Source organism: Dermochelys coriacea, chromosome 2 (assembly GCF_009764565.3).
Source record: "Dermochelys coriacea isolate rDerCor1 chromosome 2, rDerCor1.pri.v4, whole genome shotgun sequence".
NCBI lineage: Eukaryota > Metazoa > Chordata > Testudines > Dermochelyidae > Dermochelys > Dermochelys coriacea.
This window is the reverse complement of record NC_050069.1, coordinates 208,507,216-208,526,991: the sequence shown is the minus strand read 5'-3', so window position 1 is coordinate 208,526,991 and position 19,776 is coordinate 208,507,216. Positions and strand designations below refer to the sequence as shown.

Here is a 19,776-nt window from a genome sequence, read left to right as displayed (position 1 = left end):
TCCCCCTTTTAGGCTGGGGGGGATCCTTTAGTAGTGGACGGGCTTCGCCCGCCCACTTCCCGGAGCCCAATAAGACTACTCTTCCATAGCCGTCTCGCCTTGCCCCGTCACAATACTTATAAAATTTGTGGATGACACCAAGCTAGGAGGGGTGACAAGCACTTTAGAGGACAGGACTGGAATTCAAAATGATCTTGTTAAATTGGAGAATTGGTCTGAAAATCAAGATGAACATGAATAAAAACAAGTGAAAAGTACTCCAATCAGGAAAGAAAAAGCAAATTTACAAGTACAAAAATGGGGAATAACTGGCTAGGCAGTAGTATTGCATAAAGGATCTGGGATTTATAGGGGATCAGAAATTGGATAGGAGTCTACAATGTGATGCAGTTTCAAAAAAGACTAATATTCTGCTAGGGTCTACAAGCAGGAGTGTTGTATGCAAGACTCTGGAGGTAATTATTCTGCTCTACTCTGCACTGGTGAGGCCTCAGCTGGAGTATTGTGTCAAGTTTTGTGTACCACACTTTAAGGAAGATATAGACAAACTGGGGAGTCAAGAAGAGATCAACAAAAATGATAAAAGGTTTAGTTAGAAAGGTATGACCTATGAGGAAAGGCTAAAAAAACTGGGTGTGTTTAGTCTTCAGAAAAGAAGAGTGAAGATGGACATAATAACGGTCTTCAAATATGTTAAGGGCTGTGATAAAGAGGATAGTAATCAATTGTTCTCCATGTCTACTGAATGTAGGACAAGATGTAATCAGCCTGATCTGCAGCAAGGGAAATTTAAGTTATTAGGAAAACTTTTCTATGAGGACAGTTAAGTGCTGGAATAGATTACCTAAGGAGGTTGTAGAATCCCCATTACTGGAGGTTTTGAATGTAGAGGTTAGATAGACATCTATTATGGATTGTCTAGGTATACTTAGTCTACCTCAGCATGGGGGTTTGGACTAGGTGACCTCTCAAGGTCTCTTCCAGCCCTAAATTTCTATGATTCTTTGTCCAGGACTCTGGCACAATTTGGAAAACTATTAAAACACAGTTAGGACCTGTATGCAATACAAGACCAAATTCTTTTGAAACCAAATCCTCCTTTTTCACACATTGTTTTGTTGTGTTTGAGGTGGCGAAATAGCAGATTCCACTCTGTATGTCAAAGTAGCTCTATTGGCTAATTTGGAGGACAATATGAGACATTTGAATTTTTAAAGTATGAATTAGATCTGTTAGGTGAGAAACTCACTAAAGAGAATTGAATGTGTAGAATAACAGTAACAGGAGTGCTGGGATGCATTGGAGAAAAGTGATGGCTATGTAGCCATTTTCATCCTTGAAGTTATGTCATTGGTTTGCTAATAATAGGCAGACTGATTGGAAGAACTTTTTTATTTTTTTTAAGGGAGCTTCATGGAAAATGACTGGACTGGAGTTAGTGAATAAGTAGATGAGTACCAGTTGTGGTTTCAGACACTCTAAAACATGAGGTTATCACCTGATATTTCCCTCATTACAATGGTTTGACTGAAATCACAACTGAGTAGATGAAGTAAATAGCTAAACAATGAGAGGGTTTTTTTTATCCTTCACAGTAATTTTTACTATTTTAAAGATAGCTATTTCCATGGCAGACATCTATTTTACGATTAAAAGTATAACCCCCCCCACAATTCTTCATGTTATTTATGCTTTCTCAGAGACCTAGTGCTTTTGCTCTCAAACTTTGTACAGAGCACCTGGTTTGCCAATTATTGCAGGGCAATATGCTTTATTGTGAACAAATGAAATTGGCAGCAGAAGCAAACCTTAAGAATATTTCTTGCATTTGCTTCAGTTCCTTTTGCAACATATTCTCCTCTTTATGGCTAATCATAACAAGAAGACTCCTGATACCTTCAGCTTTCAGTGGTTGTGTCTACATTAGCCTTTTCCCCTACGTATTTCCCACCATTGCCAACACCAATGCAGCTCCACCATGGGAAGCAGCAGTGAGAGTGCTAGTGTAGAAAAGCCACCTGCATCGTCTTTATCACTGTGTCGTGCACATGTATCCCTACATGTCTGGAATGCCCCCATTCCAGACAACATGGTAGTAATAACGTCACTGGTGCCTTGTTTATACTTATCAGTGGAGCTGCACCAATCTTTGCAATGGAGAGAAATATTTTGATGAAAAGGGTAGTGTAGACAAAGGCAGAGAGGCATTGAAGTGCATTTATGGTCAGAAGAGAGGCTATGCTGGTACCTGCTTATTAAATAGCTAGGACTTCTCTTAGTATTCCAGGCCCTGTCTGCTTGCTGTTCTGAAAGATATGTTAGACCTCTGTAGCTATTTCGGATATAGGAAAGTAAGCTGAGGTTGCATTCTTCCTCATAATCAACAATATTCTTAACTAAGGCCTTGTCTATACAGGAAAGTTATACTGGTATAAGGTATCAAGTATCAGAAGGGTAGCCGTGTTAGTCTGGATCTGTAAAAGCGGTAAAGAGTCCTGTGGTACCTTATAGACTAACAGACGTATTGGAGCATAAGCTTTCGTGGGATGCATCCGACAAAGTGAGTATTCACCCACAAAAGCTTATGTTCCAATACGTCTGTTAGTCTATAAGGTGCCACAGGACTCTTTGCTGGTGTAAGGTATGAATTTATACCTCTCTAGTTATACTGGCAATTCCCTACGTGGAATAAGAGTGACTTTTTCTGGGTCAGCTTATGTCACTTTGGAAGTGGTTTAAGCAATACCAGAAAAAGCCACTTTTATGCTGGAATTAGGGAGTTATGCAAGTGTAACTATATCAGTATAGTTGTACCGGTATAATTTTGCCACTTAATTTCCCTGTATAAACTAGTCCTAAATTCTAATTGTAGAATTTGTACTGCTGGCCATGGTATCTGAGCCAGAAAACACCAAACATGAGTGTTGGATCCCAGGTGAAGGTTACAGGTCTGGCAGTTAGGGGGAAAAAATGTTTTATTTGTTAACTTAGCTATTTGTTATAAAGTTACTCAAGAGAATAAATGAGAACCTCATGATGCCATTTTTCCCATTGTCTTTTTGTTATGTTTGTACAGTTCCTAGCACATTGGGGCCTCTCATCCCTGAATATGGCTTTCAGGTGCTACTGCATCACAAATAATTGTACTTTTAAGAGTATAACAGCACTTTAAGCATATATTCTGTGAAACATTTATGATGTAATAATCACAAGGCAGCTTCAATTTACAGCACCAATATTTTTTGTTGAAGATTGGCCATTTTTAAGTCTGTTATTGAGTGTCCAGGGAGGTTGAAGTGCTCTCCTACTGGTTTTTGAATGTTACAATTTTTGATGTCTGATTTGTGTACATTTATTCTTTTGCGCAGAGACTGTCCAGTTTGGCCCATGTATATGGCAGATGGGCATTGCTGACACATGATGGCATATATCACATTTAAAAGTGGCCATTCTTCAACAAAAAAAACTTCAGAAACAGACTTCAACGAGAAACTGCAGAACTGGAATTAATTTGGAAACTTTACACCATTAGATTAGGCCTAAATAAAGACTGGCTAGATCACTACAAAAAGTAATTTTCCCTCTGATACTCACACCTTCTTGTCAACTGTTGGGAATGAGCCACACCCACCCTGATTGAATTGGCCTTGTTAGCACTGACCTCCCACTTGGTAAGGCTACTCCCATCTTTTCATGTGCTGTATATTTATACCTACCTACTGTATTTTACACTCCATGCATCTGATGAAGTGGGTTATAGCCCACAAAAGCTTATGCCCAAATAAATTTGTTAGTCTTTAAGGTGCCACAAGGACCCCTCATTGTTTTTGCTGATACAGACTAACATGGCTACCCCTTTGAAACCTTTAATTAGACTAGTATACATAAATCAGTACAACTTTCTAGTGTAGATAAGGCCTAAGAGTTGAAAGGGGTTGTGGTATTCCAAGCATTCAGTTCCTGGTTCAAAGGAGCACTGACTGCAACAATAGCTGTAGTTGCCCACCGCTTGTTGGAGTCAAGTCACTAATATTGAAAATTTCATAGATATTGGGAAATGCTGTACATTTTCTTTTCTTCCCATTAGTTAATATTTGTCTTGCTTCCTTCTTTCCTTTTAGCCTTGGTATTTTTTGTTGTTGTTGTTGTTTTTTTAAAAAAAAAACAACCCTGCTACATGTTGTTAGCTTGAGATTGTGGTGTTCGTAAGTGAAGTTCACACTGTGTTCATTAAAATGATATAATTAGCTGAGCTTTGAGTTAGCTCTTTTGCCACACTTCCTCATCGGAAAGTGGTACAGTTTATGATGAACCCAGCAGCTACTAATGTACATAATCACTTCAGAACCCAGTTCTTGTTTTGTTATACAAACAGAATGTGAAAGATGTCTAGCTGGTCTATTACTGCCCTACTATGGGATCATAGAGGTTAGGGCTGAATCAAACCTTGGACATAAAATGTTTGGGGTATTGGTTTGGGGGTATTTGGAGGTATTTACCCTAATTGGTCAATACTTTGGAATAACAGATATTGAAAGCAACATTTTATTTACACAGCTCTTTTGATCTGTTGCAAAGGAGTGGGGGGGAGTTAAAGTTTTTTGGGAAATAATATAATTTGAGGGACCTGTGTATAAGGAGGTATTATGGGCAGAGTATATGAAGAATGGTGAAGGGAAAGGAATAAAAGGTCTGATTGCAAGAAGACTTCAACCCACTTTGTCCTCCGGGGTGGAAGCCTTTTGTGGAAGATAAGAACAGTGACCCAGTTCCTGATGGAGACCTCTTCTTTCAACTGGCTGAAGCTATGTATTTGGGTGGTGGGGAAAGAAAGGGAACAGCATGTAGGAGAAGAGTGAAAGAGTACATAGCACTAAAATGGAACAGAGAGATAAGGGTGAGGAGCAGAGGAAAAACTAAAAAAAGAGAAGACAAAACAAGATGAAGAAATAGGAAAATCTAGCAGGAGAAGAGCAAAATGTAGGCATGGGGAGCAAGATATGCAGACAGTAAAATAGGATTAGACTGGGAGAATGAAAATGCAGTATAGACATTTGAGACTGGGAGATTATCTTTTCTCCTGCCCTGGTTTTTTACCTGATATGTCAAGTTCTTCTGTTTTGGAGAGGGAGTGCTCATTCCCATCCAACTCTCCCATTGCACGTTCCAGCTGTGTGTTTTTCTTTCAGTTTAAACCTGTGGTTACCCTAGAGGTGATAGATCAGCAAACTAAGAGCCAGGTCCTCAGCTGGTTGAAATAATCATCATAGCGCAGTTGACTTCAGTGGAGGTGTGCCAGTTTACATTGCTGAGAATCTGGCCCAAAAGGTTATGGTCTCTGATGGCACTGCACTGTGCCATTGACGTGTGTAAAATGCCACCAAATCAGAATCCAGTTGGCACTAGCCTTAAAAGCTACACAAGGTGCAGGGCAATGGAGAATCAGGTCCTGAATGTTTCTCTGGTGCTGAAAGAGTAAATAGAATCACCATGAAAAAACAGTTGTTCAATCTGATGAATTATTTAATCCAGACCACAAATGTCTCTTTGCACATGTAATGCACAAATGCTCTTTCAGTCTGAACACATCCTTTCCTCTCACAGATGTCACAATTCTTAAAACATCCACTTGTTTATCTAGTTAGCAGTTTACTGGTGGGAGTATATGGGTTGGGTGGGTTGGAGGCAGAGAGGAATTCAGTTGAGAAACAAAGCAGTCTTTTCCGGTATCTGTGGGTTGAGGGTAGAAGTATTCTTGGGAGCACTCTGTGTCGGTACTTTTTGGTTTCTGAAAAGAAAAGTAAAAATTAGTCTATAAGTAACACTGAGTTCAGAATTCTGGGCCAGACCCTCAGCAGATGTCAATCAGTGTGGCTCTCTATTGAAGTAAAAATTACATCAGCTGACAGTCTAGCCTTCTCTATGCAAAATTTTTTTTAAATAGATCATTGCATTTTTAACACCACCTTCTTCTAAAATAAGTTAGTTTGTCAGTAACTCTGCCCCTTTTCCCAGAATTGTTTCACTTACCAACAGAGCTGATGCAGTTCTCCCCTTCCTGTTCTTCCCCTACCACTCAAAAAGTATAGCTTAAAGTGATTTTCTTTTGTTTCTATATGTAATTTAGAGCATTTCTAAAGTGTATTATCACCACACATGCAGTCATGGGACATAGTCAATTCTCCATCTTGGAGGCTTGTCTAACACGGTATTTTCTCTGATTTTACTAAATTGATAGGAAAAAATGATGTAGTTAAATAAGTGCAACCTTTTAGTGTGGATGAAATTACAGTGGTATTTACAGAGGTATTTCTATCAGTATAGCTTGTTTTGGCTCAAACACTAATATAAACACCTTTATACCAGTATAACTGTCCACTCTAGAGACTAAATCGTTGCAACAACTATGTGTAGACAAGCTCTTAATGTATTCATATGTCTTTGAGCATCCTGTCCAGTTTTTCCTCTCTATTTTGGGCTCTTCTCTGGGGGAATAATTTGGTTCAGTAACTATCCTCCAAAAGTTGAACGGGTTATTAAATTACCATACAAACATATTAGTTAGACACACTGCCAAATATTTGTATTTTAAAGGATACTTTAATATTCACATATGAATTTAAGGCTTGCTATGCCAATTTCCTTAACATGATGTAGGATCTTCCAGAGATGTTAGCTGAAAGTGTCTGCATTTATTCAATCTCATACAGCTATTATTAGCAGTACTTGTTGATAGTGTAGAATTGCCCAAAGGCCTCAATCCTGACTGGAACTCCATTCTGCTGGGCACTGGATAAATACTGAGCCACATCATGGTCCATTCCACAAGCCAACCCAGAGAGTTGAGGGGGCATGTGTTCCTTATTCCCTTGGGTCAATACACTGTACCACCGCTTCCTGTGTGTAGGGAGAAGTGGGCTCTGAAGATCCACTACATTCAGGTAGGTGGGAAAGAGCCTTGACTTGGTTCCCCTCCAGTGTGCCCAATTATGTAGTTTCACTGGTGCATCAGGGAGCATATGCTGTGACGGGTGTAGGCCTCCCTCCACAGAGCAGCTAGGAGAGGGATTGTGACTTTGCAAGGCAAAATCTCTCCACTTGTTTTGCTCCTGGAGTAGCCTGTGATGCCCTGCCCCTTACTCTGGTGTGGATCACAAAGAGATGATCTTCTAGACCATAGGAAAAAGACAATTCCTGCCTCTTTGGGCTGGTGTTAAGCATTTATATAACTTAATTTCAGATATTTTGATTTAAGAAAAATTTTACAGAGTGGTGAGGAAACATAGATTCAGCAGCAGAATGCTAATAAAGTAGTAGTCATTCTATACCATGGAGAATTTTTTGTAAAGCCTCAATGGAATGATTGGCATTTGAAAAAATTTCTGCACAACTATTTTTAGTCAGTGATTTACAAGTTAGATAATCAGTTTGTCGCCACCCAGATCACTGAGTCCCCATGAATATAGTGTGTTTGACAGTTAAAAAATCTACAATATTATTTAATTTGAAAAATTCCCTTTTTAGTTAGCTGTGTGGCAAGGAGTTTCCCGGACATGTACTGTAGTTCAGATGATTCATTGGTTTTTGCTTCTCCTTTTAAAGGATTGCAACATTCTATAAAGCAGCAGTTTAGCTTTTAATCTGAACACAGAAAAGCACAACAATCAAAGACTCTTTCAAGCTCCGTTCTTATTCTAAAACTAATTGCTTGATTTATTATGCACTTACAGGAATTTGTAACTGTCCTGGTACGGGACCCTAGGATACAGAAGGAAGACTCTTGGCATTCACATATAAACTATGAGATATTCATTCATGTAAGTATGAAAATAACATAGTAAAAATACTTTGCACTTATGTAGCACATCTATTCAAGGCTCTGATCACTTCAGAAATATTAATGATTTAAGCAGTACAGCACCACTGGGACATCAGCAGATATTATTATGCTCCTTCTACAGATGGGGAAACAAAGCAACGAATAAAGTGGCTTGGCCAAAGTCATGCAACAAATCCGTGACAGAGCTGGGAATTTAATCATGATACACACTGGCTCACATTTGTGTGCTCTAGTATGCTCTGTTCTATGACAGATACTGTTCCTGGTTCAAATTCTTAACAAGACGACCGATGTGGCAGACTTTGCATAGGCTCTGGTTTTATCATAGTAAGAAAAACTATTGGATTTCAAGCATCAGTGTTTATAAAACTCTCTTTTCAATGAATAATCCAGTTATTTGCTTCATAATCAAAATTCCTGAAGCTGTTTTATCTATCAAGCTATTTGATTGAACTTTTACACAGTTATGACAATGTGGCTAGACATTTATATTGTGCCCAGCTCTGTGGTATCTGGGTACTTTAAGTGTTTTTCTTAATGCTTATAATTTTAGTGTACTGCATTCTAATAAGGATACATTTTAAATTGTGATTCTGTCGTATCCTAAATCTGCCATACGTTTCATTTAATTAAATATTGCTGATTATTCTTCCATTACCACACTTTGTTGTATGAAACGTTGAAGGGATTATAATAATTTCCTCAATCTAGATCCTGAGATTGAAAAATATGATGTATGAAAAAATATCTTCCATCCCCTCATGTTGGCAGGATTACTGGGTTCAGCCTATTACTGTTTTGAGTGTAAAGTGCTACCAGACAAACATGGATCACTTTGGTAGAAAAGTGAAATTACATCCTTTGTCACACATTGATGCTGTACTTTGGGGCAGCCCATTGTTGGAAAATTGACAAGAAACTGGTAATGTGGACAGAGTGAATGCATAAGAGGATAATTTGGGTCTCTCAGAGGTTCAGTTTCTGCCATTCCAAGCACTCCAACAGCAGTACACCATACCTTGTCCAGCTATCTGCCATTACCTGCAGTTTAAGACTCTCTTGAAGGATTTATTTGATCCTGTTATGCTGGAAGCACTAGAGGCTCCAGAATTGTTGCAGATATGGAGAGCACTCCATAGGTTCACCTGATCAGTTATAGCTTCTTATGACTTCGTGGCCCAAAAACCCCTTCTTAATTTAGATTGTTAGCGACAAGCATTGAACAAAGATTTGTATATATTCTTGAAAACTAGCCAACAGAGAAATACCTTGCAAAGCATTAAAAACTGTATGTATCTATAATTAAGGCTGATTCAATAGAAAATTTATATTTTATTCACACTGGTCACTGCACAGGTTACAGTACCTTGCCAAAAGAAACTGCTGATGGAGATGTGGGTTTCCAAGAGCTCAGATGTTTTGTGACTGTCCCAGAATACAATCCTTTTGGCTAGAAGTGGGCAGGAGGATTAATATGATAATAGATATCTCTTTAAAAATTACTTCCCAAAACTGTGTTTTGGGATATATCACATCATCTTGGAAACTCTCCAACTCATGGAAAACTTGTTCTCTAGAGCAGTGCTGGTTGCCAAACGACTCATACTGCTTAGGTGGCAGGGCAGACTGCCTCCAGGGCTAGAAGCTTGGCTCAGCAACTGGGCTGACCTGGCAGCTAAAGAGCAGGTAACATTTTTGAGAAGAAGTACCTCAAACAGATTTGAACAGATTTGGTCTGACTTTTTAGAAGTCTTTGATTAACTCCTAGTGGATGGAAACTGAGATAATACTCTCCTCTCCTTCCCTGCTCCATTCCTTTCTTTTCTTTTCCCTCCCTTTTTTTCTTTTCTTATTTTTGGGGTGGAAAATATAAATTAAAAAAATCTTGCATAATTACTCAAATATTGAGGCAAGAGTTTGAGAGCATAAAGTCATATGATTGCTAAATAAAGCCACAAGCCTGTCAGCACTTATTACTTGTGTTTGGGAGGAAAGCATTCATCTTAGTAAGGGCAAACAATCAAGTGACTGGTAACTAAGGGCCCAATCATTACATCTGCTTTTCCCTGTGTAGCAAGTATTCATGCTAGTCCTATTGATAGAGCCCTGCGCATGTGATCCACAAAAATTATCCGCGGATGCGGATATCCGCAGATTTGCAGAGCTCTACACTAGGGGCTGGACTGAGGCTCCGAGGCACCCCCATCTGGAGCCCGGTCGGGGAGAGATGCGCTGGCAGCTGTGGGGAGCCATGATGGACCGTCCACCTATCCTGGGTAGGGAGCAGTGTTCCCTCAAATTTTTCCCACCCGTGTGCGGAATGAATTTTGTTATATAAAGCAATATGAAGGTGATGTGAGGGGGTGCAGAAGGGTGCTCTGGGCTATGGTGGGGAGAGAGGACTCCCCTCAGCTCTCTCTACCCATAGCAGCACCTGGGCTGGGGAAGAAGAGGCGCTTCTTCCCACCGCAGCAGCTTTGGGGCTGGGGCTGCAGGATAGGCGTGCCTTCCCCAGCAGGTCCAGGCTGGGGCTGGGTTCAGGCCAGGAGAGGGCTGCTGTGGCAGAGTTGGGGCCAGGGGAAGGGCGCCCCGGCCGCAGCAGGTTGGGGGCTGGGCTAGGTTGCGGCCTCCCCTGGCTGCGGCAGGTCCCTGGGTGGGTTCCGTGAGCGCCTCCGCTGTGCAAAGAAGGCTGCTGGATGGAGACACAGCTTACAGGGAACATAGCCAGCGGGCCCAAGCAGCCCCCCACCCAGGACATGTGGAGGGACCCAAGGTCTCCACAGCTGCCAGCGCAGCTCTCCCCAACTGGGCTCCGGCCGGGAAGGGGGTAGCTCAGAGCCGCAGCCCAGCCATAACACAGCTTGGCAGGCAGCTGTGCGGAGCTGTGGTGGACCCTCCACCTGCCTTGGGCATGGGGCCCGAGCAGCCCATGACCCCAACCCCTGCTCCTACCCCAAGACCCTCCTCCCAAGGCAGGGGGAGGATCCGCGCCGCGGTTCCTCACAGCTGCCTGCCCGCTCTTCCTGTTAGAGCCTTTCTGCATCTGCAATGGTATCTGCAGATATAGTCCATGGATATAAAGTGGATACCCATGGATTTGCAAGGCTCTACCTATTGATTTAACTGGGACTATGCATGATTGGAAGGAGTAAGTGTTTGCAAGGTAATGACCAGAGCTATTTTTTAAAAAAAACTTTTTTTTAATGCAAAAATTGGAGTTTTCTGTTGGAAGTCATTTTCTGACAAACTTTTTCACCTGATGTAATTGATGTCTTCATTCTGATCATTCTTTGCTTTCTAAACAAAGTGAAGAAAAATATATTTCCCTGAGATGTTAGAAACTGATCCTGATCTGGTTCAAGATACAACTGTTTACATAACTATTATACTGTACTGAATAGAAGTCAGTCCTTCAGCTTTCAGGGACAGAATTCTCAGTACCTTTTTTTAGTATCAAATATCTATGCTGTTTTCTTAAGTCCAAAGGATTTACAGGTAAAGTGAGTCTCATTTCCCAACAGACAAATAGCATGTGCTTTACAAGGAAAACGTCTTGTGTTAGACGACGCTTTCGAGAATTTGTATGGCTGCGGCAGAGACTTCAGAAGAATGCTGTGCTACTGTGAGTGACTTTTTTTTTTTTTAAAATTTACCTTCTTCCATCAAATACAAGTTTAATACTCTGACACACACACAGGTAGGGTTTTATCTGTTCTGAACTATTACTAGAGAATCATATAAGTTAGAGTTGGGCAAGACTTTAGCCCATATACTCTGTACCCTACCAGTGCAAGGTTGTTTTCCACAATATATTTTCTAGTGGTTTGCGGGTACTTCTACACAGTAATAGAAATTTCCCAGCTGACCTGGCCTCTGAGACTGAAAAATTGCTATGTAGTTGTTCGGGCTCAGGCTGGAACCATTGCAAGGTCCCAGAGCCTGGGTTCTAGCCTGAGCCTGAATGTTTAAACAGCAATTTTTCAGCCAAGAGCCCAAGCCAGCTGACAGTTTTTTATCACTGTGTAGACGTACCCCTGCCTTGCCTGGAGTTAAACATCTCAAGTAGTGGGGCTTCCACCATTATCTTTTGGTAGCTATTCCCCAAACTAGTAAGGCTTAACGCATTTAATCTTGTATTTTGTTGCATACAAGTTTGAACAGCTAGTGCTCTTGATAAGCCATTAAAGATAACAAAAATGTAAATTACACTGTTCTACATTTTCCTGACCCAACTGTTAATCCTTGGAGTCTAGGTGTCTGTATACCAAGGTTCTCATATGGTCCTTATCACTGTGGTATCTGAGCACCTCCCAAAATGATAAAATGTGTACACAAAGATACATTTCTCTCTCTCTCTCTTCCCTCCATTCATCAGAGACTGGCTTTGCTTTATATTTGTCCAAGATATTTTTTCCTTTGGCCTGATGTTGTAATTTATCCTCCTAAAATTAGATCACTCGCATAAACTATTTTTCTCAGCCACTTCATTTTTGGTTTTAACTCTGTATTTTATTTTTTAAAGCCAATTACCTGAACTGCCATCTAAAACTCCCTTTTTTAATATGAATAATCCCCATCATGTGGACCATCGTCGACAGGGCCTACAAGAATTTCTTGAGAAGTAAGTACTGCATCTTAGTGTGTTTTTATTGTTAATGAAGTCACTAATTTGCTGTATTAGACAGCTCATCTCTTGTACAGGAGAGCCATCTTGTGGCGAGCATTATATATTGCTCTTTTAGATTTCCTCTGTCCCTCATGGACACGTTTTTGTATATACCACTTCAGCTGAACTGTTGCTACCAAATTTCAGCTGAAGTTCTGCACATTTCGGTGTATTGATTAGAAATTGGCATTTTTGTGAAGCATCACAGTGTTTAAATTATTTCATGGCCTTATTTTGGTTAAAAATGCTCTTCTGGTAAAATCTGTTATCTTTCAAGAATGAGATAACTATGTTTAAACAAAGAAACAGGTTTACAGTGGTGAGGAAACTAGTGATAACACCTCTCTAGAAAACTCTGCTTAAACACAGTGGGCTTGGGGAAACTCTCTGAAATAACAGGTTTCAGAGTAGCAGCGTGTTAGTCTGTATTCGCAAAAAGAAAAGGAGTACTTGTGGCACCTTAGAGACTAACAAATTTATCCGATGAAGTGAGCTGTAGCTCACGAAAGCTTATGCTCTAATAAATTTGTTAGTCTCTAAGGTGCCACAAGTACTCCTTTTCTTTTCTCTGAAATAAGGAATCATTTAAAAAAATCCCTCTATTACTACAGCTGGTTTAGCTGAGCTGGGGTTAATACCTATGTTTGGGTCTCCTAGTGTAGATAAGGCAATCTCACAGTTGGCACCATATTTACCACTTTGCCAAATAAGTTTTATTCCAGCAAGCATAACTAAAACAGTGATCAAAATAATCTCCCACCAGCACCAACGCTCCTTCACCTGAACTGGTGATACCACCAGTGGAAATTTGTTTGATAAATTTCTCCAATGTAGACTTGGACAGTAGAACCAGGCCCTGTCTCTTCTCGCAAGGGACATGGTTTGTGAAAACATTGTTTAAAGGGATGGAGCAAAAGAATTTTTTGAAATAGCCTCCTAGGCTAGGCTTCAACCTGAGCTAGAAAAAGGTTTTAAGAATGGTTTTAATATGGCATTTAGCTCAACACTCTGGCTGCTTAATAATACCTAGCTCTTATACAACACTTTTCATCTGTAGATCTCAAAAGCACTTTACAAAGGAGGTTAGTATCATTATCTGTGTTTTGCAGATGGGGAAACTGAGGCACAGAGACCTGTTCAAAGTTATCCAGCAGCTAGCTGCAGAGCTGGGACCCAGGTCCCCTGAGTCCAAGCCTAGCATTCTAGCCACTAGACCAGGGGTGGGCAAACTTTTTGGCCTGAGGGCCACAGCGGGGAATAGAAATTGTATGGCAGGCCATGAATGCTCACAAAATTGGGGTTGCGGTGTGGGAGGGGGTGAGGGCTCTGGTTGGGGGTGCAGGCTCTGGGGTGGGTCTGGGGATGAGGAGTTTGGGGTGTAGCAGGATGCTCTGGGCTGGGACCGAGGGGTTCGGAGGACAGGAGGGAGATCAGGGCAGGGGTGCGGGAAGGGGTGCAGGTTCCGGCTGGAGGATGTGCGTTCTGGGGTGGGGCTGGGGATGAGAGGTTTGGGGTTCAGGAGGGTGCTCCAGGCTGGAATTGAGGGGTTTGGAGAGCGGGATGGGGATCAGGGCTGGGGCAGAGAGTTGGGACATGGGGAGAGGCTCCAAGGGGTACAGGCTCCAAGCGGCGCTTACCTCACCTCAAATGGCTCCCAGAAGCCGTGGCATGTCTCTTCTCCAGCTCCTATGCAGAGGGGTGGCCAAGTGGCTCTGCACGCTGCTCATCCTCAGGCACCGCCCCTGCAGCTCCCATTGGCATGTTGGAGGGGGCTATTGGAGCACGTAGGAGCCGGAGCGGGGCCATGCTGCGGCTTCCAGGACCTGCGTGGTGCGGCCCATGACCCAGCGCCCCGGCTGGAGCGCCGGAGCAGCCCCCGACCCAGTGCCCTGGCTGGAGTGGGGCTGATCTGCATAGTGCAGCCTTGACCCTGGCCAGAGCGCTGGAGCCCCGACCCAGCATCCCGGCTGTAGCGAGGCCAAGCCACGTGGTGCGGCCCTGACCCTGTTCCCCAGTGGGAGCTCACGGGCCAGCTTAAAACGGCTTGCGGGCCCATAGTTTGCCCACCTCTGCACTAGACCAACCATGTTTGTACCATCTTGTGGCTTTTTCTACCATTTGTAAAATGTCCTACCGTTGCTATCAATGGTGCAGCTCCATTTGTGGCTGCAGTGGTAGGAGCGCTAGTGAAGTCAGGCTGCTACCAGCCACGAGCTTTTTAACCATTGTTTTGATTAGAGCTACTCTGAGCATGAGTAGATGACATGAGAGCTACAACGCCAGTCTCCGTAGCACTTACCAGTGTGGACCTCTACTAGTAGTAGCAAAGGCAGGAATTTTTAAGCAAGTTACTATGCTTTTTGGCGCATGCTCTTCCTGGCCAGTGTCTCGTAGTTTTAAGCGGAGTTTGCTTTGCTCCTAGTTTTGGAAGAGCAAGTTTTGGAAAATCTGTGTTAGCAGTGTGCTCAATAACTGGTGAGAGGGTGTGTGTCTACAGTGACCCCATCAGTCTTGTCTGTTCCTGCATAGAGTCATATCTAATCTTTGTTGGCCAGGACTTTAGTCATGATACTGCTTGAGGGTACATGACAGTAATACAGAGAATGGAGGAGGATCTAGGGATTGCCCCTCAACCTCACTGATTAAAAACAACTCAAGAGTTGGGAATACTGATGGTTTGGATAAAGCCTGTGGTGGTTCAGGTATCCATGTGTGAGCTCTCAGCCTTCTCTGTGCCATGATGTGGATAACTGTTATTTTTAAAAATACTCTAATTTTAAAATGAAACCTATAGGAATGGTGATCAGCCCAAACTGCTCCAAAGTGACTTTTATTACAGGACATAGAGTATTTCCATCCAGTGGCTATGTTTCCAGAAATGACATTAAAACAGAAATGTACTTTCTTTCAGCTTTTTGGATACTTGTAGTTAAACTGAGTATTGGGATAGGAGAATGTTGAGCATTTCAAGCACATTGCTGCTCCGTGAACATTAAAATGATTAGTGTTCAGTGCATCAAAGTTTTTAAACTGGGTTTTTCCTCTTATAGTAATGATTTAAATGTTTGTGCTTCATTGCTGCATGAAAGGTGGCATCATTCTCCCAGACATTCTCAGCCACAGGGGAAAGCTAGACTTGAAAGGAGTTTGTAAAATATGGTTGTGTTAGGATAAATTGGCTTGGCATTGACATCCTGTGGCGCTGCCCTCCGCTGGATGGAATGTCAGATGTCCCAGTTTGCAGAAAAGTTCTCTCCATTAGCTGAACTAGGATGCTGCTCTGGACGCCTCTATTTTGGAGATTGTGGGTTTTTTCTTTTTTTGGAACAAAATGTCATGAATTCTTTCCCCGAAGCTGCATTGATGTGACTCATTGACAAGCGTGAGATCTGCATAATTCCAGCACTGGATCACTGCAGATTTTTTTCATATGACACATGCTCCAACAATTTAAAATAGTGGCACTGACATATGGTTAGTCTGGGGCCTTTCAAATTCCTCTGCCTTGATTTTATGTACGTTTATGGACTTTTTTTTTTTTTTTGACATTGCTTAGTACTTTAGGTCTAAATTCTGTGCCCCACAGTGCCTATAGCACAGAGCCCTCAGCAGCTCCCCAGGGCCGCCAGGCTGTGCATCTGTAAACAACCACTTCCTGTGGGAGACGGAACATCCTTTGAGACAGCAAGGTAGCACTTATGCAGATGCTCTGCCCTTTTATACACCCCCACACAGCAGTTTGGTGCCTCCAGTGTTCCAGGGGGAGCAGTAGGGGAAATCAGTCATGGAGAAACTGAATGGACCCTACAGGCCAAAACAGCAAAAGTGAGCTATTAGCCAGGGCAAGGAGACAGGTGCCTGTCAGGCAGAATGACACACAGTGCTGCTGCCCTCTCTCTGCCTCCCCCCCCTCGGCTTCTGGGAGTGAGCAGAACAGGGATTACAAGCCATACGTGCTAACCAGCTTGAGGAAGATGGGGCCATGGGTAAAATTTTCAAAAACCCTCCTTGAATCATAGGCTCTTAAGTCTCTTCTGAAAATGTGACCTATGCTCCTAAATCACATAGTTGCTTTTGAAAACGTAACGCACCATCTCTAGCTCTTTTCTTTTTTTTTTCCTCTCTTCCATCCACCTCTCTGTGTGGGAAGGTTACTGCAGCAGCTCCCAGGGCACCCACGGAAGATAGAGGGGCGAGAATTTATGGCGGGCTGGTGGGGAGAGGAGGCTCATTTGCATGAGGTTCCTACCCCGCGCCGTTGAAGCACTCTGTACTACCCAGCTGGAGAGTGGATGTGGATCTTTGTTGTTCCCCACCTCCACACACCATCCTCTGGATTAGTTAACTCTGTGAACAGCTAGTTACTTAGACATACAGGGTTTCTGCAGCTCTTCCTGCTGCATAAATCAGGGCCAGGATTTGACCCTTAGTTTGAAACAGAAGTAAAGCATTATAATTCATGTTGGAAGCTGAGGTTAGATGAATCTGGCTTTATCATATATTTCCAGCACTGATCCCATTTGTTTTATAGGGGATTATCATTTTGATTGACAAAAGAACTGTATAACTCAGTCCTTGTTACTGTCAAGTTCAATGTTTCAGAACTCTGCCTTCATTAGCTAGACGTCAGATTGCTAATTTTCAGTCATCGATTGCTTTTTGGGAATGAGGAAAACTACACATTTCCCATTGGAAATATTCCTGAAGACATTGTATTGTGATGCTGATGAATTCTCCTTTAAATTCAAACAAAAAAGTTTATTACTGAATTGAAAAAAAATCAAGAAATTATCTTTATTAATACTAAGTTTTGTTAGACCCTCTTCCTTTTCACCCATTTGTTCTGCACAAAACTTAATTTTGGGGCCTAAAATTACCTAAAATGATAATTTGCATTCCTGTTTATAATAACTCCAATATGTATTTATCAAAAGCAATTTATTGTATTTAAGTTGCATTCCACTATTTTGCTTTACTTGAATGAAACTGGAGTTATTTGCTCATACCAATGTGTGGTTTAGAAAAAAAGATAAATATCTATTAGTAATCTCTTGAGAGTGGCTATTCCTGAAAATTACAACTGGGAAACATGCTTAATATTACATCTCCTGACGAGATTAATATGGAAACAGATTTAAATAATGTTTTAAAAAGTCCACTGCTGATTCACCAAACCAGTTCCTAATCCTGCCTCCCGACCTTGCATGCGTAAATATTATGTGTGTAGTCCCAATGGGCCTGGTTCACTTTTGCCCTGTACCTTGTGTAGTCATTTGCATCACTGCAAAGTGGATTAAACATTACTATTCTGATCTGGTTGTACTTTACTCTCACTTTGCACTGAATAAATGACTACACAAGGTACAGGACAATAGTGAACCAGGGCCATTGACTACATATAAGGTTTACTCAGGCTAATAAGTGATGCAGAATTGGGCCCCATCTTTCTATTAGCATTATTCTTAATAGAATGCTCCAAATATTTCAAATTTGATGAGCTGTGCTGTAGTGAGTAACACTTAGTATGGGATCCGGCAGCCCTTGTAGCTGCTCTATTTAGTTAAATTCTCTTTCGTATTCCCAGGTAGCACCTGCTGCCTTTCACACTGGCCTATTATCAGTACTGTTTACTCTTTTATAAAAAGTATGAAGAAATATAGGACATTTTGCAAAGGAGGAAATAGAGCTTTTTTGACTGTGGCCTGTATTTCACCATTCTCCATGTTTGAATCTGTGTGTGTGTGTGTGTGTGTGTGTTCAATAGAGGGCACCAGAACACAGGCTGTGATCAGTTGTTTCTGGTAGGTTTTATTTTTCCCCCTCTCATGATCTGATCTAAATGGGCAGAGTAAATTTGCTGAAAACGAAATCAGAGTGTTAACCTTCCACACACATTCAAGTGGGCATCTGTCATTGTATTAGGTTACAGTAGATACAGGAAATCTTTAGTTAGGATTAAGTTGTACTGTTCAGCCATATGCTGTTCTCCTCCAGCAGAACAATGTATAATATACCTAATAAAATCACATTGAGGAAAACCAGATTTTGGCCTTTGTCCAAATAAGACACACCACATGTTTTGCCTTTTGTAAATGTTCTCTCTTCAGCTTGGGCGAGGGAACAGTCCCCATGTAGCATACAGCATCTCTTCAAAAGCTATATGCTTGCTTTTGTATATCAATTGGAATTTTATTAGAGGTCTGCTCGGGTCTAATTTTAAATGCCAACCTGAACCCAACTAGACCACAGCTGACCTGAATCCACCCCGAATCTGAGAGTGTCACGTCATTTTCATAACTGACCTGACCCTTTTATAGTCAGGCCATGTCAGGTTGCAAGGTCAGGGATGGAGCGGCAGGAACCAGAGCTAGCATAGCAGCATGTCCAGGATGCTGCAAAGAGACCCAGCTGTTTCTGCCATTCAGAAACCTGGCCCACACCCCTTCTCTCCCCTGCAGCTGCCCCAAGAAGCCCAGGGTTGCCCATATCTCAGTGGAGCTTCAGTCCCCCAAACTCCCAGCCAGGGCAGCCACACGGCAGGAGAGACCCATTGCCATGCAGGCACAGGGCAGCTCCCCTTCTCTCCTCCGCTACCACTTCTCGCCTGGCCCTACTGCAGGTGCATGGGCCCAGGGGTGGTGCAGGGTGAGTACCTATCTGCAGAGCCCCATGAAAGCCTCCTGCTGGGCAGGAGGGGTGAGGTGCAGGGCAGGCACTGCCTGGTGTGGGGTCCCAGCCAGACATGTTGTTTCTCTCTGTTCGCACCTGAACCGCAGTGTGTGTGTCTTAAGGCAGCTGATGCAAATACAGCGCCACCTCTCCTGGTGGCAGCACCTCCACCAGTCACTGACCCATGTAGACAAAGGACTGTTTACCACCATCCTGCCAAGTCATCCTTATGGCTGCCTGTGACCCTGCGCCTGCCCCCAATCTGCTCAGGCCTAATTTTAAAGCCTGACCCGAACCCAATCTAAGCATGTCAACTCATTTTCATCTTCAAACTGACCTGAACCCAATACCTATAGTTAGGTCCCATTGGGTTTGGGTCGGGTTGCAAGACTCCATATTTTATGCCCCATTTCTGTAAAGGTTGAGATATTATAAATTTTTACCAACACTGCTTACCAACAAAGATTCTTGTAACAACAAATAAAAAAGATTTTATTATCTCTAATTCAAACGTAGGGCCTGGTTCCACAAACCCTTACTCATGTAAGGAAGTTATTATGTGAGAGTAATGACTACTCATGGGGAAAGGTTTGCAGGATTA

The 19,776-nt window shown here is 42.2% G+C and overlaps 1 protein-coding gene across 3 annotated transcripts in view; it reads left to right on the top strand.

Annotated features, from left to right (window-relative positions):
* Positions 1 to 19,776, top strand: part of SNX10 (sorting nexin 10) — a 77,314-nt gene that overhangs the window by 50,582 nt on the left and 6,956 nt on the right. For all 3 annotated transcript variants that reach the window (XM_043509138.1, XM_038390884.2, XM_043509139.1), the window contains exons 3-5: positions 7,731 to 7,817; positions 11,362 to 11,462; positions 12,363 to 12,461. In XM_043509138.1, the coding sequence (XP_043365073.1) occupies positions 7,731 to 7,817; positions 11,362 to 11,462; positions 12,363 to 12,461 (287 nt within the window). The remainder of the gene's footprint in view (positions 1 to 7,730; positions 7,818 to 11,361; positions 11,463 to 12,362; positions 12,462 to 19,776) is intronic.